Source organism: Macaca mulatta, chromosome 8 (genome assembly GCF_049350105.2).
Source record: "Macaca mulatta isolate MMU2019108-1 chromosome 8, T2T-MMU8v2.0, whole genome shotgun sequence".
NCBI classification, from domain to species: domain Eukaryota; kingdom Metazoa; phylum Chordata; class Mammalia; order Primates; family Cercopithecidae; genus Macaca; species Macaca mulatta.
In genome coordinates, this window is record NC_133413.1 from 79,464,452 (window position 1) to 79,487,736 (window position 23,285).

Consider the following 23,285-nt stretch of genomic DNA (forward strand, 5'->3'; position numbering starts at 1 on the left):
AACATACATATACATTATAAGCTGTATATAATACAGTCTCCACAGGAGAAAATAGAAGAAAGGCAATAGTGAAAGATACAGTGACTGAAAACTTTCCAGAATTAATGGAAAGTTTTAATTCTCAAATTGGAAAGCATAACAAACACTATTTATTTTGATATTCACATTGTAAAAATACAGAATATCGCAAAGAAAGAAAATCTAAAAACCAACAAGAAAAAGCACATAGATTGCATAAAAATAGTAAAGTTAAACAATAGAATTTTCATCAATTAAAACTACATACTTCCAAAAGGCTGGGAGTAACTCTTGTGCCCAGAGAAACTACCGTGTATGAGTGATCACCACGCATAGATCTTTACTGAAGAAATTGTTCTAGGTTATATTTCAGTAGAAAAATAATTGATTCCAGAAGGATTTTCAAGTATTAAAAAAGCAAACATTAGAAGAAAAATTGGTAAACATGTTGTCAACCTTTAAGAATTACTGGCAAACATAAAAAGGAACAAGATCATATTCTTTGCAGGGACATGGATGATGGTGGAGGCCATTATCCTCAGCAAACCAATGCAAACACAGAAAACCAAACACCACATGTTCTCACTTATAAGTGGGAGCTGAATGATGAGAACATATGGACACATGCAGGGGAACAACACTGGGGTTGTCCAAAGTAGGGTAGGGGAAGGGAGAGCATCAGGAAGAATAGCTAACAGATGCTAGACTTAACACCTATAGGTGATGGGATGACCTGTGCAGCAAACCACCATGGCACACATTTACCTATGTAACACACCTGCACGTCCTGCACATGCACTCTGAACTTGAAATAACATAAAAGTTGAAGATGAAAAAAATTACTGGCAAAAATAAAAAAGTATTAATTTCCAACAGAAAACAGGAAATGGGGGGGAGAAAAACATGGTACATATAAAAATGTGTTGATATAAATAAGTCTAAATAGTTCATAATTACAAAAACCTGGTATAATAAATAAATGGTGATGTGACAGTGCTGCTTAATCCAGTTTAATTTATTATTAACATAATAAATGTTACATTCATAAGCTATGAGGGTCTTTAAACTCATATGTGTGTGCAGGCTGAGTATCTCTTATCTGAAATTATTGGAACCAGAAGTGTTTCGCATTTTTTATATTTTTGATTTTGGAATTTTTTTTTCTCTTTTTAAAAATTTCTTTGAGACAGTGTGACAGGATCTCACTCTGTCACCCAGACTGGAGTGCAGGGGGGCAATCACAGCTCACTGAAACCTCTGCCTCCAGGGCTCAAGCAATCCTCCCACCTCAGCTTCCTGAGTAGCTGGGACTACAGATGTGCACCACCACACTTGGCTATTCTTTTTATTTTTGTAGAAACAGGATCTCCCTATATTGACCAGGCTGGTCTTGAACTCCTGGGCTTAAGCAATCCTCCCTCCCTGGCCTCCTAAAGTGGGGCTGGGATTACTGGCATGAACCATTGTGCACGCTCTCTCTCTCTCTCTCTCTCTCTCTCTCTCTATATATATATATATATATATATATATACGCATGCCACTGCAGTCCAGCCTGGGTGACATATATATATATATGTCACCCAGTGGCACAATCATACCTCACTGCAGCCTCAACCGCCTGGGGCCAAGTGATTCTCCCACAGGGACCACAGGTTTACACCCACCACAACTGGCCAGTTTTTGTACATTTTGTAGTGACAATATTTCACCATGTTGCCCAGGCTGGTCTTGAACCCCTTGGCTCAAGTGATCTGTCTGCCTCAGCTTCTCAAAGTGCTAGGATTATAGACATGAGCCATATGCCTAGCTAGATTTTGGAATGTTTGTATTATACATACCAGTTGAGGACCCATAAAAATCCTAAATCTAAAATCTGAAATGCTGCAATCATCATTTCCTTTGAATGTCATGTCAATGCTCAAAATGTTTTAGATTTTGAAACATTCTGGAGTTTGGATTTTCAGATTTTTGGATTAGGGATACTCTGCATGTGTATATTCATATACTCTCTAAGTAACTGTTAATTTTTCTTTATTCTATTTTTATTCTGTTCCTCAGACTGCATAATCTAAATTGACCTATTATCAAGTTATTTTTTCTTATGATTGTTAAAAATCTGCTGTTGAGCCCTTCTAGTGGATTTTTATTTCAATTTCAGAATTTCTAGTTTGTTCCCTTTATAATTTATATCTCTTTATTGCTAGTCTCCATGTCCTTCATTCTCTAGCAGTTGCTAGACTGCCTGGTACACAGCCACTATCATTATGAGTCTACTGATTGTTAAGGCTACTGCAGAGCTCGAGAGAAGTGCATTGACATAGGACAAGTTAAAACCCCACATAACTCACTTGAGATTCAGGTGTTTTTCTCGAATTAATGTTCTATGGGTTGTTGTAAGCCTTTGGTTTATTGCCAGTGTTCTGAAAAAAGTTAATTTTGGTAATTTTTGGCCACTGTTCTTATTGCTTTTCAGGAGCACCTGATTTTTGGAGATTCCTATACCACCTTTCTGGAAGTGTTTCTCTACTCCTATAGTCCTTGATTTCATCAGCTTCGTTTTCTCTTTATTTGAGGAATGGAAGTATGATATTTTCATAATGGGGTATAGAACCAGATTAAATCTGCTTATTTGGGCCCTAGTTTCATGAGAAGGTATTAAAAACAATTCTGTGGAAAAATAAGTTTTGGTCAAGTCTACATATTACAATATTTGAGAAATTCGTAATTGTAAGACCATATCATTGATATAAAAACAGTTTTTCAAGAGGAGCAAAGCAACTCTACAATTTTAAGTGAACAGATCAAATATAATAAGCATCCTGGTTTAAAATGGGGGAAATGTTGGCCATTATTGGACTTGAGGAAATGGCATAGAGCCTCTTCTAAAATATTCACATAATCCAATCACTGGGTAGTCCTGTGGCAATGAGATCTGCTTGACTTTGATTAGTTCAGCTTTTGAAAAATATATTTATTTGAGGTCTTTGGGTTTTTTTTTTTTTTTGAGACAGAGTCTCACTCCATTGCCAAGGCTGGAATGCAGTGGCGTGATCTTGGCTCACTGCAACCTCTGCCTCCCGCATTCAAGCTATTCTCGTGTCTCATCCTCCCCAGCAGCTGGGATTACAGGCATGTGCCACCACGCCTGGCTAATCTTTGTATTTTTAGTTGAGATGGGGTTTCACCATGTTGGCCAGGCTGGTCTCAAACTCCTGACCTCAGGTGATCCACCCACCTTGGCCTCCCAAAGTGCTGGGATTACTGGCGTGAGCCACCGTGCCCGGCCTATTTGAGTTCTTGTAGAATGCCTATGCATGTCTATTTTCAGAATGCCTGTAATTTACAGAATCTATTGATTTTTGGAGGAAGTAGTACTCTAAGCGCTCAGGAGAAGCTAATCTAATCTAATCATCTCAGTCTTAATTCTCTCAATTTGGTGATGGGGAAATTGAAGTTCCAAGAGATTGTGGACATGTTCATGTCACTTAGTGGCAGAGGCAGGGCTAGAATGGAGGTCTGCTGACTGGGCTCAGTGCTATTCATTTTCATTGACCCATGCTTCACCCAAGACTTCCCCTCTCATTACTAGGAGTGACATAGTTGATGCTATGACTCTTGAGAGCAGAAGAGCTTAGTACAATAAGTGGAGCTACCATATTCCATTGGCCACCAGAATGTGGCCAGGTTTTTCACCTTTAAAAAAAAAAAGTTTCTTCTCCTTCACCTAACCTCAGATTACTTCTTTCTAGGCAGTCTCAAAAGATTTGTATTTGAGCAATATTTGAGATAGTGGTACTAGGGTGTTAGAGTTATTTATGTCACCAGACTCAAGATAAGACATATGTCACCAGACTCAAGATAAGGCACTAACAGACTGATCTATCTAATGAAGACATAGAAGGGGTAGGTCAGAAAGCGTGCACTGTATGGAATGTAAAGGCTAACATGAGTTAATAGCCAATTAGGTCAGACAAATGTCAGGGCATCATGAGGATTGTGGCATCAGAAATAGGCACTAGAAATTTCAGTATACATTTCTCAGGAAATAAGTGAGACAGGACTTGGAGTGGTGCTTTGTTATTATTTAAAGGTCAGCTAGGTTATCTCACACAACACAAGTGTTTGTAGAGAAAAGACATAACACTCAGTGGAAACAACTAAGAATAAAACAACAATAGTAGTACAATAAAAATACATGAAGATAGCTAGAAAAATGAGCTCTGAAAGAAAAAAAAACAAAACTTTCTAGTAATCTGTAGTAGGTTCTTTCAGAAAATCAAAAGAAATCTTGATACTTTTCTTCTTTTTAAAAAATTTATTTATTTATTTATTTATTTATTTATTTATTTATTTAGCTTTTAAATAGAGACAAGGTCTTGCTATGTTGCCCAGCCTGGTCTCAAACTCCTTTAGCTCAAGTGATCCTCCTGCCTTGGCCTCCCAAAGTACTAGGATTACAGGTGTGAAGCACCATGTCTGTTTTTGTTTGTTTGTTTGTTTGTTCGTTTTTTTCAGATGGAGTCTTGCTCTGTCACCCAGGCTGGAGTGCGGTGGCACCATCTCGGCTCACTGCAAGCTCCACCTCCCGGGTTCACACCATTCTCCCGCCTCAGCCTCCCCAGTAGCTGGGACTACAGGCGCCCGCCACCACTCCTGGCTAATTTTTTGTATTTTTAGTAGAGACGGGGTTTTACCGTGTTAGCCAGGATGTTCTGGATCTCCTGACCTCGTGATCCACCTGCCCTGGCCTCCGAAAAGTGCTAGGATTACAGGCGTGAGCCACCTCGCCTGGCCTTTTTTTTTTTTTCCTTAAACAGAGTCTCACGCTGTTGACCAGGCTGGAGTGCAGTGTGCAGTGGCATGATCACAGCTCACTCCCGCCTGGACCTTCCCAGGCTTGATAATTTTTTAATCCCATGTCTTCATTTTCAATATATTATGAGCTTTAGAAAGTTCTAAAGCTTCTAAAAAGTTCAGGGCATCTAAACTCTTATGAGATGATAAATCTCTAAATTAGGTATATCAGACATCTGCATATTTATTATGTTACTATCATAAATATTTTAGGATTGATCTTTAACCGATAAATATAAAAGTAAGGTAAAAACAATTACTGTTAATTATTTGGTAAAAGCAAAACATTGCAATGCCAAATTGCGATTTTTCACTATAATACTGGTTGTAGAGAATTATTTGGATCTGAATAACTTTTTTACAGTTTCTAGAGGGCAAATGCCTCTGAATCATTCGTGTGCTATTCCTATTTTGAAATGTCCCCCATGTTTGTGGTAAAACTGTGATATTATGAAAGGTCCAATTGATTCGTAAGTCCCTAGAAAAAAATTTAAATGGTAACATTTAATAACATATAAAACTTAATCTCACCACATAAACTATTATTAAGTGTAATGGAAAAATGTGTCAAGTTGCTCAACAACATATAAGGTTACATGCTTCAGACTACCTGCTTTGTTTATTGACATGTCTTTATCATGTGCGATAGTCACCAGAAAATGTCTTAACAAGCATCAGAGAAGGCTGTATTTAAACCATGAGATGATAGAACTATTCTTTTACAATGCATAATTATTTGGATTGGAGCAATGTATGGAGTTAAAAGTCTTTAAAAGGTAGAATAGGGGATACATGGCCCTAATTTTTGTTATTTTTAAAAATCAGAGTTATAAAGGAGTGGCACATGTTTTTAATTATTTTATTAAACACTTTTTATTTTTCTTGGAATATTCTTATATTTGCTCCAGGTGTGGCCTAAAACTACAAAATAAAAGAAAATCTAGTTCATTCTTTAACCTTGACGGATGTAGGTTACAGGGCAGCCTTATATCAGATGGCGCATATCTTTCGCAAGTAAAAATGTATTGGCTGGCTGCAAGCAACGCCTATTGTTTTTCTCTATGGATTGTTTTGTATATTTTTTGTCACTGCAAGAACTTGAGCATATTCACACCAGCCAAGGTGTTTCATGATTTTCTTTGGCTCTTTTTGAAGCATTAACCTGCTTCACCTTCTCAAATTAAACAGATCTGGGATTTTTGGCCCAAACCAGAAATTTAGTTAAGATTTTCCAATAAGTCTCATAAACCCTATGGGCCAGATTACCCCCTTAAAGCAATCATATGTGTGGATCTTGAAAAGTCAACATACATATATTGAGAAGCTACCATATGTTGGACTTTCTTGTATGTTTTTCCCTACCAAGTTATAGAGAAGTACATAAGCATCTGAAGCATTAGGCACACTGTTTCTTAAGAGAAATAAAATGTTAAAGAAACCAAAGGAAGGAAATATCATAGAGCTGAGAGTAGAAACACGAGATTAGAGAGATCTTCACGAGGCAAGTGGTGTTTGAACTGAGGGATGCATAAGATTTTGAAGGGCAGGGATGGACAAGAAGGTCATATAAGCAAGAACCATAGCATGGGCAAGGGCACAAAGACAAGAAGAACATTGGTTACACTTGATGGCCCAGGAAACATAGCAATTAATACTGTTTGGGGAGACACATTAGATACAGTGGGCAAGAGGGAAATATGCCTGGAAAACTAAGTCATGAGAAGAGCAGAGAGGGTCCAGGTTGTAAGGATAAGAAATGTGAATTGATTAAGTAGATAGTGGGGAAATCTTTGCATAGTGAAGAACTCTAATGAGAGCATTTATATCTGTAGCTTTGTATTCAAATAATTTAAAACTTGAGGAGGCCCTGGTGTCTGGTTCTTTGCATATGTTGTGAATTGATGAGAAGAAAATTGGGTTCTAAACTACCTCTGCACTAGTCCCATCTCAAAGAGTAAGCACCTCCCTGAGACATGCTATTTGCACAAAAGACTATAGAGTAATTTGGATTTCTTTTAGAAAGCTATCTATCTTCTTTATTAGGCAGAGAGTAAAGATAGACCAATAGTGCAGCCTAGCTCATAGGAGGGTGAAACAAATAATTTAAAAAGTGCTTTTTAAAACTTTGCTGTTACTGAGTATAGTTATTAATCTATCAGCTAAACAACAGTAAGTATATGTAGCTCTGGGTTATATTTTTAATTCTGTAAAACTTGATTAATTTCAGAGTAAGCCCTTACTTGAAGTTCCAAAGTATACACGACTACTTCCTATAAATGGATCGCAAATGTTATGTGGCTCTCTTCTCACTGTATAGGTAGTCTCATTGACTCATAACATTTTAAAGATAAGAAATATCCACCCAACCTCTTAATTTTACAAGTGAGGAAACTGAAGCCCAAAAGAATGACAGTGACTTTTCACGGCTCTTTAGCTACTTTGTTGATCAGAGGTCAGAAATAAAGAAAATTCTACGGAAGTTAGCACACTGCTTTCTACGTTCGTCGGCTTTTTTTTTGCTTCAGTGTTCGTGTTCTGAATCCAAAATTAAGAATTCAGATTAGGCCTCTTTAGATGAAAAATAAATGCATATACAGAGGAGGGATATTCAGGGAATTTATTGTCTATGAGGCCATGTTTATATATTTTCTCTTGTAACTGAGATTTCTTTCTTAATTTTAGATATAACTTTTGAGAAAAACTGGTATTTTGGAATGACTTACTGCTTTTGTTAAAAGCCTCTCCTGGGGCTCAAGCTGATAGCTAAGGCTGGCTTTTCAAAAGGCACTGATTGTTTATCTTTGTATTGTAATATTTAAGAACAAGGGATTATGAACTGCCAGCCTATGGGCTGGGTGTGTCTGCAGATGTGCTTTGTTTGGCCGTAACAACCTTTTAGCAAAAATAAATCTAACATTTAAAAATTAGGAGATCTCAAAAAGTTCAGATACTCTCTTTGAAAAACAGAAGATACGGCAATACTAGGCTTGCCTTCCCTCATAGTAAGAATTAGCTTGAGCTGAACACCTGTCCAGTTTGCCATAGTTTCTCCAACTTCAGAATGTTTTCCAACCAATTTGTTTCACTCATTTACCTTCCATCCCTACCTCGGTCAGAATTTAGGTTGCTATCTTTACCCTCTGATCAGGCAATGAGTTTTTCTTATTAGCCAAAATCATTTCCCTCTAGCTGCCCAAGGGTTTTCAATTCATACTGTCATACTGCATTTAAAAAATGTTAACAGTGTCTGAATCCTTTCTGCTAACCAGCAGCTTCTTTCACAAATATACTCTATAGTGTCGATAGGATTAAGTCCACAAAGATTCACATTCAGAACTTAAGGTAAATTAGTTTTGTCTGATGGCATTCAGGTAATTCTCAGAATCTATCTAATGGAAAGAGGAAATACGATGCTTTAATTTGAAGGAGATATATTTAATAAGGAAAAATAATAAATAGTAAAATGAAAATCACCTACAATCTCAGCATCCCAAAATACTTTCTGTGATTACTTTGTTGTTTTTAATGCAGAAATTTTTTTAAAAAATGATTCTCATGTTCATTCTGTCTCACACAGGCTTGTGCGTACATGCATATTCACACCTGAGATCATCTATACAATCATCTATACAATAATATATGATAATATACATTCGATACACAGTTTTATAAAGTGGCTTTAGCATATATTATAAATATTTTCCATATTGTCAAATAGTCCTCTGTAAGATTATTTATTTATTTATTTTTTGAGATGGAGTTTCATTCTTGTTGCCCAGACTGGAGTGCAATGGTGCAATCTTGGCTCACCACAACCTCTGCCTCCCAGGTTCAACTCATTCTCCTGCCTCAGCCTCCCGAGTAGCTGGGATTACAGATGTGCACCACCATGCCTGCCTAATTTTGTATTTTTAGCACATACGGGGTTTCTCCATATTGGTCAAGCTGGTCTTGAACTCCCGACCTCAGGTGATCTGCCCACCTCAGCCTCCCAAAGTGCTGGGATTACAGGCATGAGCCACCGTGCCCAGCTGGTGTAAGATGATTTTTAAAATAAGTACATAGCATTTTATTATCTGGACATATTATAACTTATTTAATCACTCTTCCACAGCTCATATGCCATTGAAAACTTATTACTATTATTATTTGAGACAAGGTCTGTCTCTTGCTGAGGCTGGAGAGCTGTGGTGTGATCTCAGCTCATTGCAACCTCTGCCTCCCGGGCTCACACCATCCTCTCACCTCAGCCTCCTGAGTATCTGGGACTATAGGTGTATGCCACCATGCCAGATATATATATATATTTTTGTGTGTGGTTTTTGTGGAGACAAGGTTTCCCCATGTTGCCCAGGCTGTTCTCAAACTCATGAGCTCAAGCAATCTGCCCGCATCGGCCTCCCAAAGTTTTGGGGTTACAGGCATGCACCACCATGTCTAGCCTAAAATTATTTTAAACAATACCATGAAGAATATATTTGTGCATTCAATTTTACATGTATTAGTGATACATATTTTCAGAGTTTATTAGACAAACCTTGAAATTCAAATGTAACACAGAAATCTCTAGAAAATACAATTTACCAAAGCTGACACACAGGAAATACAAAATCTGAGTAGTCATATATCTAAAAAATTAAATTCATAATTTAAAAACCTCATATAAGGACCGGGCGCAGTGGCTCACGCCTGTAATCCCAGCACTTTGGGAGGTCGAGGTGGGTGGAGCACAAGGTCAGGAGTTCAAGACCAGCCTGGCCAATATGGTGAAACCCCCGTGTCTACTAAAAATACAAAAAAGTTAGCCGGGCTTGGTGGCGCATGCCTGTAATCCCAGCTAATCGGGAGGCTGAGGCAGGAGAATTGCTTGAACTCGGGAGGTGGAGGTTGCAGTAAGCCGAGATTGCGCCACTACACTCCAGCCTGGGTGACACAGCGAGACTCCGTCTCCAAAAAAATAAAAAATAAAAATAAATAAAAAAAAAATAAAAACCTCATATACAAATATTTTCAGGTCCATATGGGGCCTGAATTCTTTTAAACTTTTAAGAAATAATTCTAATATTATGCAAACACTTGCATAGAATCCAAGAGGAAACACTTCCCATTCCATTTTATAAGACTAGCTAACCTCGATTCCAATACATAAAAGGAATTATAAGAAAGAAAAACTTTTTGCCAAATAAGCCAATTGACTTATGAACATAGATATAAAAACTCTAAACAAATTGGTACTAAACCAATTCCTATCACGTATAAAGGATAATACATCCCTACTACATTGAGTTTATTACAGAAATATATTACCAAATCAATTTTTGAAAATTTATCAGGAAATTAGCCACACTAACATAATAAATGAGAAACATGATGTCAATAATGCATAAAAAGTGTTCAATAAATTTTGACATCTAATCATGACAAAAAATTCAGTGGCTTTGAACTGTAAGAAAAATTTCTTAATCTAAAAAAAAAGTGTATTTCCAAAAATCTTACAGAAAACATCATACTTGATGAACTACTGACGCATTTCTCTTTTAGGTCAGGGATGACCTAAAAGACCAAAATTTCTACAATAATCAAAGGAGACCAAAATTTCTATGATAATCAGGAAAATCTAAACAATAGTTTTTCAATATGCTTTGATACCTTGTTAAAATATACAGAAAGGCAAGTAAATCCTTACCTTTTTAATTTATATCTATATAAATTTATAATAGATTATTATATAGTATAATAGTTATTATAAATAAAAATATAAAATATATATAATATAATATATCTATATATTTATATCTATATAAGTGTATTTATAATAGTTTTGTGCAGGTAATAATGATTGAGCTTCAGGGCTGTCAGAATTATATTTCTTAACTTAGATGGTGGTCAATGGGTCATGTTTTTTAAACTGAATTATACTTTTCATAGTATTTTTTGCACATTATATTTCACAAATTAAAAAATACGCAGTGTTGAAAGTGTTCTTGATTTTCTAATAGCTTAGAATAATATTTTTGTGTTGCTTATGAACATTTATTACAAACATTTCTATGTAGAGAATTGAGTTTGGTAGTCCATGAAAGGTTCACTGTCAACTGACAATTAAAAAAAAAAAATCATCAATAACATCTTCAATGTATCTGCAGTGGTAATGAGTCCAGTTTCAGAATAATTGCAGTGTAACAAAACATCCTCACTGATGTAAATCAATTTTCCTCAGCTTTGTTGTCATTTTCTCATTTAAGGCCCTATGTATTGAAACTTAACAAGAGCCAAATCTGCCATCTTCAAACTTTTGCAATTGTTTTATACTGCTCATATTTTCACCTCAATTAAAATAAAATACCCCTGAGGATAGATAGCATGTTACTTATTCTGTACTTTTCAGATCATCTTGGCTAGAGATTTAATATCTAAATACTAAATAATATGCTTTTATGAATCAAATCAGATGCAAGAATTTTATAAATACCCTTGAAGAAATATAATATTATTTTCATCAGTCAGTATGGTAAAGCTAAGTATCCCCTTTATTAATCGCACATAGAATTTAAGAAAACCAATTGGGTTTAATTCATCTAATTAACTTTAACTATAACCTTCAATTGAGAGGCCAAGGCAGGCAGATTGCTTGAGCCCAGGAGTTTGAGACCAGCCTGGGCAACATGGCAAAACCCTCTCTCTACTAAAAATACTTTTAAAATTAGGTGCATATCTGTATTCCCAGCTACTTGCTACTTGGGAGGCTGAGGCAAGAGGATCACCTGAGCCTGGGAGGTCGAGGCTGCAGTGAGCTGTGATTGCAGCAGGGCACTCCAGCCTGGCTGACAAGAGTAAGACCCTGCTTCTAAATAAATAAATAAATAAATAAATAAATATTGAAAGACAAACTAGGCCGGATGCGGTGGCTCGCGCCTGTAATCCCAGCACTTTGGGAAGCCGAGGCAGGCGGATCACGAGATCAGGAGATCGAGACCATCCTGGCTAACACAGTGAAACCTAGTCTCTACTAAAAATACAAAAAAATTTAGCCAGACGTGGTGGCGGGTGCCCATAGTCCCAGCTACTCGGGAGGCTGAGGCAGGAGAATGGCATAAACCCGGGAGGCAGAGCTTGCAGTGAGCCGAGACTGTGCCACCACACTCCAGCCTGGGCTACAGAGTGAGACTCGGCCTCAAAACAAAAAAACAAAACAACAACAACAAAAGAAAAACTAGATTAAGATGAAGGATTCAGGCAGAATAAATACCCTCAATTTTTACTCTCTTCCATTCCTTCATTCTTAGCTGAGGCTCCTTATGGCAAAACCTATATATAAGGAGAGAGTTTGGGAGTTCTGTTGATACAGACCACAAACTTCAGTCTCCTTAAGCAAAAAGCTTGGTATTAAAGACAACAATTATATCTGGCAGAAAAATAGAAGATATCTGGCACAAAGTAGATGGCCGCCTCATTGAATTTCAGGCTTGCATTTTTTTTCTGATATGTGGGTTTAAGTTTTAAATGTTTCCTCTAAGTCCAGCTTTATTGTCATCCTGCATTTATTTTGTTGAAAGAACAAGCTCTGTATGGATGGTTTAAATCATTTGAAATGTGTTGAGACTTCCTTAATGATCCAGTAAATGACCAGCTTTGGGCAAATATTTAGAAGCACCAAGTTCTAGGAAAACAATGGTAAAATGTATTTTGCTGTTGCTGAGTGCAGTTTTCTTTACGTGTCCGTTAGGTATAGTTGGCTGATTGTGTTGTTCAAATATTCCATCGTCTTACTGTATGTTTTGGGGGCTGTTGTTTTATCAGTTACCAAGAGATATGTGTCAACACCTCCTGCTATGATTATGGGTTTGACTGTTTCTCTTTGTATCAATTCCTGCTTTATACATTTTGGTGCTATATTATTAGTTCTATATAAATTTAGAAGTGTATCTTTCTGGTGAATTGAACTTTTTATTATTAGGAGACATTTCCCTGTATCCCTAGCAATTAATTCTGCATTAAATTCCACATTCTATGACATTGGTAACCCAGCTTTTTAAAAATTGGTTTATATGGTGTATGATTTTTATTCTCTAACTTTTCATCATTTCTGTATTCACATATATCAGACAATTCTCTTCAAAAACAACGTGTAGTTAGGCTATTTGTTTAATCAATTCTAGCAATCCTTTCTGTTTAACTCATTGAGTCTACTTGTGCATAGTATAATTATTATTATAGCTATTTTTTAAATTTACTATATTATCAACTTACTTTATACTTTATATTTTATTTTCCCCACTATGTTATGTTTTCATTTTCCCTCTTTCTTGCCTTTTTTGGGATAATTTTTTTTGTTATTGCTCTTTTATTCTATTTTAGCTTGAAGGTTATATACTCTTTTAAGATTATTTCGATAGTTGTTCTTGAGATTGCAACAATGTATTGCTTAATGTGGAAAAGTTTCAGGTTAATTGGTACTTTTATATTTTAGCTTTGTAAAACTTAAAACATTTTTAGCTTTGTATCTCTTCATCCCGAATTTTACAGGAGTGTTGGCATGTATTTAAATCCTCTATATTTTAAAACACCATAAGGCTTTATTATTATTTTAAAATATTGCCAATATCCATTTATATTTTCCCAGTTTTATTCTGCTTGTCACTATTCCTTTTTTTTCAATATCTCTGAAATTACATATTGGATCACCTTTGTTCTGCCTAAATAACAAAAACAAGTATTTGTTTTAGTTTGTAATTACTGGTGGTGAATTATCTTTGCCTGAAATTTCTCAGTTTCTGCTTTTAAGGGATATGTTCACTGAGTTTAAAAATCAAGAAAGTTTTTTTTCTTTCAGCACTTCAAAGATACCATTTCATCTTTATGTTGAGAAGATAAAATGGTATCTGTCATTTTATTTTTACCTGTTGATTATTACTACTAATAATATTTTTAGTCACCTGTTAGATTATTACTTCTTCAAATGTTAAGATTTCCCATTTGTCTTTTATTTTTGCAGCTTTATCATGGTAAGCCTACATGTGATTAAGCTCAGTTTAATCCTAGGTTCTTTGTATTAGACTTGGATGATCACAGTGTTTCTAAATCTATCGTTTTTATATGTTTGGTAGTTGTGGATTGTGCCTTGTTCTCTTTTGAGTCTTGTTTTGGTTCCTCTTCCATTCAGCTATTGCTGCCTAACAAATCACCCCAAATGTTATTGGTCTAAAACAATAATCACTCATTTAGTACATATATCTGCAATTTGGGCAGGGCTCAGCATGGAGGCTCATGCCTTTTCCATGACATGTCAGCTGCAGTGATTTACGTAGGACTGGAGGATACACTTACAAGATGGTTAACTCTCATGTCTAGTAAATTGGTGGTTACTGTTGGCTGAGAGTTTATTCAAGGCTGCTGGCCAAAGACCTTGATTTCTCTCCTATAGACATTTCCTCATGTCTATAGGAAATACAGACCTCTCCATGAAATATTTGGACTTTTTCACATTATTGTGGCTGCATTGTAAGAATAAAGACAGGAAGTGGAAAAGTCCTATTCCTTAAGTCCTGAGCTTGGAAACTCACAACACCACATTGGCCATCTTTGTTGGTCAAGCAGTCATAGTTAAAATAGTCAAGGTCAATGGACATGGTTCTACCACTTGGGAAAACAAAAGAATTTGAAGACTATGTTTTAAGATCACCAAAGCCTTCAATTACACATATACTAGACATTCTAACTATATGCAAAATAATTCTCCTTACTTCCTGCTCACATATTTCCATCCATTTAACTCTGAGTATGATTCTGAATAAATGTAGTTTGTTTCTCTCTTTAATGCTATCAAATTTGCTGTTTAATATATAAGTTGACTTGTAATTTTGTTTATTTTGGCATTTTTAATTAGTTCATTTGTAGTTTCTACTTCTTTCTAAAATTCTAGATATTATCTTTAATTTTCTTATTAAGCATGTTTATTTTAAAATCCATGTTTGATAAGTTTATTATGTGATTCCTGTGGGTGTTTCTATTCTTTGTTATTTTTTCTTGGCTTTAGAACACATGGCCTTGTCATCATGTGTGTCTGCTTATTTTTGATTAAGTGTTGAGCATTATATATGATATGTTGCAAAGATAATTTGAAGCCTATGGTGATGTTATCTTCTTCTAGAGAGTATTTTATCTTGCTTCTAGCAGAGGTACAGGGAAACTAACAATCCGAGATTATTTGAATTAAATAAAAAATCTAAAAGATTTTAAGTTGGGCTTTATTCCTTGCAAGGGCTGTATATTTCCATTTTACTCTTAATCTTCCAGTGTGGCCTTTCAGTCTAGAAACTTAAAACCTAGGGAATTTATTTGGGTCACATTTCTCAGTAAGATTACAACTACACTTTCTTTTTTCCTTTAGCCTGGGAGGATTTTACAACCCTTCTTTAGGGTCTCAGCCTCTCAGGAGTCTCTTCTGAAATTGGTAGATACCTTTAGAGGAAGCATGTCTCCAAATTGTATGCTCATTTCTCTTTATTTCTTCATTATCTGGGATATTGGCCATTTAATACTTTACTGCTTTGATAGATGTTTGCTGCCTTCACACAGATTTTTAAAAATATTTTATCCAGCTCTTCTATGCACTTTCAGTGGAATGCTTTATCTGAATAATTTATCCTGCTGTTACTGGATAGGGATTTTTACACTCTAAAATATTTCAATAAATTTGGGCAGAGCCAGTAAATTTTCAGATTTTTGCATTTTGTTTTCATGGACTAAGAAAATATTTACTTTTTAATGGTTTTTAGTTTTGCCAAACATAGTATGTGCTTGGTAAATATTAGTTCTAAGTTTTTACTTTTAAGTATATACCATATAAAATGGTTTCTACTTATGAAAAGAGCAGCAATGAAGTCATCCTGCTGTATCTACTGGGTTTTACATCTGCAGATTCAACCAACCACGGATCAAAAATACATATTCAAAAACAAGAAATAATAAAAAAGTGTAAAAACATTCACATAACATTTATACTGTATTAGTTATTATAAGTAATGCAGAGATGATTTAAAATATATGAGAGGATATGCATAGGTTATTTGCAAATACTGTGCCATTTTTTATAAGGGACTTGAGCATGCTTGGATTTTAACATCCACAGGGGTCTTGGAACCCTTAGGGACAACTGTATTTAGTTTATCTGCTCTCCTACAAGGACTTCAGTCTTTTGCTTATTATTAGGTTTCTATTTACTTTTACTGATGTAATTATTGACATAATAGTCTCACTCCTTTATATAGTTTTGTTGCCAGTCACTTAAGTGTTCACTATAATTTACTAATGATTCATCTTTTCTTCTGAGCATACACATCCGCCACTTAACTTTCTCAGTGGGAGGCTAATTTCCTTTTTCTGGAGGCTATCATGAAGTGGAAAAAACCTGGGAGTCAGAAGACTCAGCTAAGGTCTTGCTTCTTCCTGGTGGTCCCAGACTAGTAAATTGCAGAGAAACGGCTTGCACTCAAGTGCATCTACAGTTGCCCAATTGTCAGATTTTAACTATCAGGGATATACTAACTACATGAGAGTAAAGGCAAATGCTCTCCTCTAGGGTTCTCTGCTAAATACTTTCTGCCTTTTACTTACTAACTAGAAATGATTTCTCTTTTCACCTGTGAAACTAGAGCTCATTTTTCTGTGTCTCTTAATTATTCTATGGCTTCTACATTCAATTTATGCTTCTGATACAATTTAGCACTACAGGGGAAAGGTTTTATAGTCTTAATTTGGGGCAAAAAGAGTGACCTCTCTATTAGATGAGTTCATGGGTGATATATTTATCTTATGCAATGCTCTTAGGTGCTCTCTCAAGCTGAAGGAAAGGGTTTTGGAGCCAGCGATGGTGGTGCATGCTTGTGGTCCCAGCTACTGAGAGGCTGAGGCGAGAGCTGGAGTTGGAGTCCAGCTTGAGCAATTTATCAAGTGAGACTACAAAAAAAAAGAGAACCCATTACTCAGGATTTTCACCATGTAAATATTTCATGCTCCTGATTGGGGGACCCAGAGCTATACCATCATTGATCCCAACCTACCTTAGTGTTTCATTCTCCTTTTTCCTCCTACTTCAGACTTAAGTGAAGAAAACCAATGAATAAACTATTCCCTCCAGCAGATGTTATACTGTATTTCCATTGTTTGAGCTAGTATAGAAGTTAACTGGCATGGTCCCATAGGAGGTACTCTGAGGATAGACATGGTGGCTGAAGAAACTACTTGTGTAGGCATAATAAAGAGGGCATGTGAAGATTAAAAAGAAGAGCTCTAAGCCCAGAGCTCCAAAAGTATGACATAATCATTTTTTCTTACTGAGTTAGCATATATTGTAACGGAGAGCTAATTGAATAATAAATTGAGAAAACTGACACATAGCCTAATGTCAGTCTTTGGGGATCTTTGGAGTATTGCTTCACCAGCTGGAAACATCTGTGGCCAGTGGTACCTTTGCCTAGTTTTGCTTGCGCCTGCTGGTCTCATCCTGCCTGCTTGGCCTGGCAGGCTGTGCTCGGCTCATGCTACCCTCCCAGATTCCATGCCTGTCAAGGTCAAGCCAGGCATAGAGTAGTAAGGGGTGCATGAGTGAGCAGGCACAGGGTCTGGCTGCTGCACACAGCCAGGCATGCTGGCTGCGGGAGGGCAGGCAGCTCCAGGCACCAGTATGGGTGTTGGCTCCTGTGAGGCTGCAGCTGGACTAGGCATACCACAAGCAGCTTCTGCTGTTGACACTGAAGAATGTGGTGGTGCCTGTAAGTTTGGAGATGCCAGGAACCACAGAGCCCCAAAGAGGGTGTCAAAGCCCTGACTCAGGGAGCTCCTAGGTCTGGGGTCCCTGCAGGGCCATAGCTCTTCTCTCCTTCTCATAGCCCACACGGTGGTGAGTGAGGGGCATGTTTCAACCCCATTTGTGTTATAGTTCTTTCAGTCCTGCTATCTGGGGGTTGAAAGTTCTTGTCCTGCATCCAGGAAGAATGAGGTACGCATACAACTGGAGGGTGAGTAAGGTCAAGAAGTGCTTTATGGAGTGACAGGACAGCTCTCCAGTGACTCCAACTGGGTAGCTCCTTTCTGCAGGCAGGTCATCCTGATATCTGCTCAGCTCTCACCTGAGAGGAGACCCACAGTGGGTAGCTCCTCTCCACGGACAGGTAGTTCCACATTTGACCAAGTCTGGCTGAGTCCAGGTTTTTATGGGCTTCAGAGGGGAGGAAGTGTGTACTGACTGGTCCGTGGGTGGGCCCAGGAGAAACATCGTAAGTTCTCACTCTGGTCTGCGGAACTGGCAGCCCAGCCCCCAGGCTTCAGTTCATCCACAGCTTGAAAGTAGGACTTTACTGGGGACTCACCCCTTTCTGCCCTGGAGCATGTTTACCTCCTACCACCATCAACCTGCCATTCATGGTGCCCATGGCACTCAGATTGTTTGTGCCATAGGGCGCCTGTAGACCCTCACTGAACTGCCCTCAGCACTCCCTCAGCCCCTCTCCCGTGCTTGTGGGTGCTCAAAGCCTGGAGGGGGCTGAGGCAGCAGGGGGCTGGCATGTCAGCACTGCCCCAAGTGCATGCACACCCAGTTGGGTTGTGACAGTGTCCGAACTGAGCCACAACTTTGCTCCGAGATCGGAGTGGGCATCAGGAGTCGGGGAGAGGCCAGGCAGTGGGAGCAGTCACTTCTGAGCCTGCAGAGGCAGGTGGTCTTGCTTGGCCCCCAAGAGCACAGGGATGCCTGGGTCCAAAGCCGTGACTGGGCAGCTGCACCTGTGCCCTTTGGGTGGGGCTACCACCTGCCAACTCAGACGCAGGCAGCTTCCACCTTTTCCCAGCTTCCACCGGCTCCATGGAGTGCAGATCCCTGGTCACACCTCCCCTGCTACAGCTGGCGTCTTCACAGCAGCTGCTCCAGATGGTCTGCTGCTGCAATCACTAACATTAAATAGACCCACCAAATCTCTTTTCGGGAGGTATTTAGAATTACAGCATTCCATTTCTCCTTAAAGCCTGTTATGAGCCATTGACATTTTAAGGCTTATACAGAAACAAATGCATTTCTGAAGGAGGAGGAAATGGGACAGAAGTAACATGTATTAAATTTTGATTCTTATGTGCCATGTAGTGGTATCTTATTTAATCCTTGTGACAATTTATTATATGGGCATTATTAATATGATTTTACAAACTCAGATTTGTTAAATATTTTTTCCCAAGAATACAGAATTCGTAAGTGCAATTTAAGTTCAAATCTAGCCCAAGACCATATCCTCTACTCCGAAATTTCACTGTGTCCCTAAAAGCTAAATAAACCTTTCAGGGTGGGAGGGATGTGTGTAAAGATAACATCAAGACAGGAATGATCTCACTCTACACTGAAATAGTTTTAACGTAAAGAAAACACTATAAAATAAGAAAATAAGGGAAAACAACTTATAAAGAAACTGAAGCAGTAATACATTTGAGTAGAAAATCTGCTTTTAATAGAAACTTCAACTTGATTTTGTTATATTTACAGTGTTCCAAATTATTATCTACAAGCAAAGTCATCCAGAAAATTAAGGGAGCCATATATGATAAACATAAAAATTAGAATTTTGACAGAATAAAATAAATAGCATCTAGTAATTACATTAAGTATGTTTTCAATCCCATGGTAAGCTATTAAAAGTACAACAACTGCTCAAAGCATGCTGCCAAATTTCTTCAAAATGACTTGTTTTGGAATGTTGACTAAGTATCTCAAAACTGTATATCATCTTTAGTATAATTAAACATTCTTCAGACCAAAAACATAGCTTTTCCTTGTGTTCTTAGACATAAATTATATGTGACTTTCTCTTCCATATTAGGACACACGGGATTATCCATTTTAAAACTTTAAAAAAGTTTTTTAAGCTTCTACCACTTATATAAGGCTTTATAGTTTATACATCGCTTCTACCTAATTATAAAAAATTAGCCTATTAAGAAAAGTTTAATCTTAAAATCCCTATTTTTCATTGTAAATGTTCAACAAATACTTAATAGATGTTTATGCATTCATAATTTTTTTACTTAACAAATATTTAGTGAATCAACTTCATGAATGAATAAATGAATAAATTTAGTTCAAATTGGCTACATAACTTTTAAAGATCACTTGAGAAGTGGCCACACCTAAGTCTCTATCTTTGTCTTCTGTTTATTCAGGGAGGTCACAACCTCTAGAAACACAGATACATGCATGTAATAAGTGGTTTGTTGATATCTGATAGAAAACAGGATGTGTTCAATGACATATCATATGTTCAATGTGCTGTTCTTCTGTAGTAAACATAGTTCATCAGAGGTGCAATGAACATGGTGCATCAACATAGAATTCACTTTAATCCCAACACGTGCTTTGTCGTGCATTGCCTTAGGAGATTTGTTTTGCTATTTCTCTCTGAAAAAACTTGTAGCATATGGCGTTATCCTCAAGAAGAAATAGTGTTCTAATCCATAATATTATGTTTATTTTCAGAGTTGATGGCCACTCTCTTATTTGTTGTTTCCCCCATCAAAGCTGCTTCATTTCTTACATTCACACAAGTATAGGAAATAATGGGTTATCCCCAGTATAGGGGAGTCCTACTTCAAAAGAGAAGGAAGCAGTACCAGGCTGAATGCCTAAGTAATTTCCATGCAAGAAAAGCCTTATGACAAAGTTTATTTCAGAAACTTGAAATCAGTTAATTCTGTTTTTTGATTCCCTGTTATCCTTGGCCACCCTCCTTTGCCCCATGCTCATCAAAATAAAGTCTTAGCCTGCACTTGTATTGTTGAATATTTTCCAGATCTTTGCACCATGCTCTATGGGACTGGAACTTGATTGGCAAATTGATTGTTCTTTGGTGGTATTAAAATAATACTTTATATGTTTTTTTTTAGTCTTATTTGAAATGAGTTCCTCCTAGAAAACACTGGGTCCCTGTTAGCCTCCACCAGAGGAAACTGTTGCTTCTTTCCATTGCCCTGTGCCAAGCACCATGAGATAGCATCAACATTCTACCTGAAATTCTTTTTTAAAGGCTCCTACCATTTATTGTTGTTCTGTTCTCGTCCTGGTCACTATAGTCTTACCAATCACTTTTCTTCATTCCTGTGAGATGCTTACATCTGGCTCACTGTTTTCCTCCCTACCACAACTATTTTCATCAGAAAATTTTAATTCCTACTTGGGTGACTTACCCAATATCCTGCCATTATAATTCCTTGCTTCTCAAATCTAGTTATTCTCGTAGGCTGTATATATATTTTTTCTTATCAAATGTGAAATAGCATCCAACTCTAAAGTCTTACATTACTGTAATCTGCTATCTGTCACAAACCTCCTTCCCTTAAAATTCCTCCTTTTCTACTAAACCTGCACTTCAGTCTTGTTTTGGTACCCAGACACTTGATTACTCGTCTATCTCCAAGTGTGTAAGACCACAGCTAGTTTCATCCTTCACTCTAAGGTCTGTGCTACGCCGAAACAGTGATGCTCAAAGTGGAGTTCTCAAACCAGCAGTATCAGTATCAACATCTCTTGTTAATTAGTAGAAGCACAGTTTCTTTGGGCTCCATCCCAGATCTACTGAATCAGAAACTCTGATATTGGAGCCCAGAAACCTGTGTTTTAAAAAGCCCTGTGGCTGATTCTTATACACTCTAAAATTTAAGAACCACTAATACAGAGCATGAATTCAACCACTCCCTTGCCAGCACCTTTAACACCTTTGGGTGGCAAAGAACACTCGAACATAAATAGATCATTATTTTATTTCAAACCCTCCCATGTATAAGATTTCTAACAATTCACCAAGTTCTCCAGCTGTATCCAGCATCTATCTTCTATATACAACCTCTACCTTCAATCCAAATATTTTTTTAGTTCCTATTCATCTAAATTTTAATACTGAAAAATGTTAAATGCCCATTACTTGATCCTTCCAAAGGTGTTTTGCTTAGAACCATCCTCTGTGAAGGATGCTGAGCGATGCTAACTTCCTCGAGGTGACATATATAGGAAAGGGTGAAGATAAAATTTAAACTCGGGTCTAGCTGAATATAAAATCCATGCGTTTTTTCCATTTTGCTGCCGAATGTATGAAATGACAACCAAATCAATAAGCCATTTCATTCTAGTTGAAGTAGCACTTAACCAATGAATGCTTTATAGGATTTTTAAAAGTGAGTGTTCTATAAAAATCTGTTATAAAATAACTTTGGTAAATATCAGGTTAAATCATTTTCCTTAGTGTAGGACTTCTACAAATCTTTAATGTGCTGTTGTATATTTTGATCCTTAAAAAATCAGATATAGTATGATGTTGTCCAAAATTATTTGACCAATAACCATTTGTTTGTGAATCATCTAGATTAACATCTTGTAGGGCTAGTGTTCCAAGAGATGCTGTGGAAAATTTGAACTTCATCTATTTCCATTCTTTTCCAGACAAGTGGAATTGCTTATCTTTCTTATTTCATCTGCTTTCACCCTCTGTTTTATTTTGCCACTCTTTTGAACTAGAATAGTCAAGCCCCATTTCCCCACTAGGCATTACTTTTTCCTTCCTTCAAAGATAGTCTTATATTCTTCTGCCTCAGGGCTGGGTTCAGAGGAATCACATTTAGCCTATAATGCTATGAACCAGACAATATAGTGTGTTTGCATATATATGTGTACACACATATATATACACATATACACATACACAGACACACACACATATATATACTACCTCATGAAATCATATAGCTTGATAATACGATAGTAATTTATAATTTTGTAGCATCACAATAAGTAGCATGTACCTGCCTGGGGCTGAATAAGCTGTGTTAGGGGAGCAGTCTGCAGAGCAGACCATGGCTTTCCTGCCTAACCCACACTGGGCATCACAATTATGACTGCAATTCTTATGGGATCTTCACACAGACTATATGCATATCCAGAACACTACCTGGAGGGGCATTTTGCCTTAGATTTTATTGGAAAAATTACCAGAGGTTAAGTGGAAAATGACTGAATAATGGAATGAGGGTATACACACTACTAAGCAGTTAAAATTTAGAATTGCAGGACACTACATACTATAACTATAGTTTTGATATTAATTTCAATTAATCTTCACTAGAAATTAGTTAAAGGGCTAGGGAATGGTATTTAATCGATGATTTTTTTCTGGCCTGGCATATTATCTCTGTTTCTTTCGTTGTGCAGGTTCCGCAGATCTTCTTCTTTGCGTTCCATGCTCTTCTTGTCCTACACTGGTCTACTCTGGTATGTTTGCTCAGGGCACTTAATATCAATGTCAGGTAATGATGGGTACCTTCTAAAACTGCTCAGGATTTGTATTAAAAAAATACATAGTCCTCATGACCTCTAATGAGAATAG

At 37.0% G+C, this 23,285-nt stretch overlaps 1 protein-coding gene across 1 annotated transcript in view; it reads left to right on the forward strand.

The window, feature by feature from the left end:
- C8H8orf34 (chromosome 8 C8orf34 homolog) overlaps positions 1–23,285 on the forward strand; it is a 494,601-nt gene that overhangs the window by 468,311 nt on the left and 3,005 nt on the right. The window contains exon 13 of the mRNA XM_015145533.3: positions 23,111–23,170. Coding sequence (XP_015001019.2) covers positions 23,111–23,170 — 60 coding nt within the window. The remainder of the gene's footprint in view (positions 1–23,110; positions 23,171–23,285) is intronic.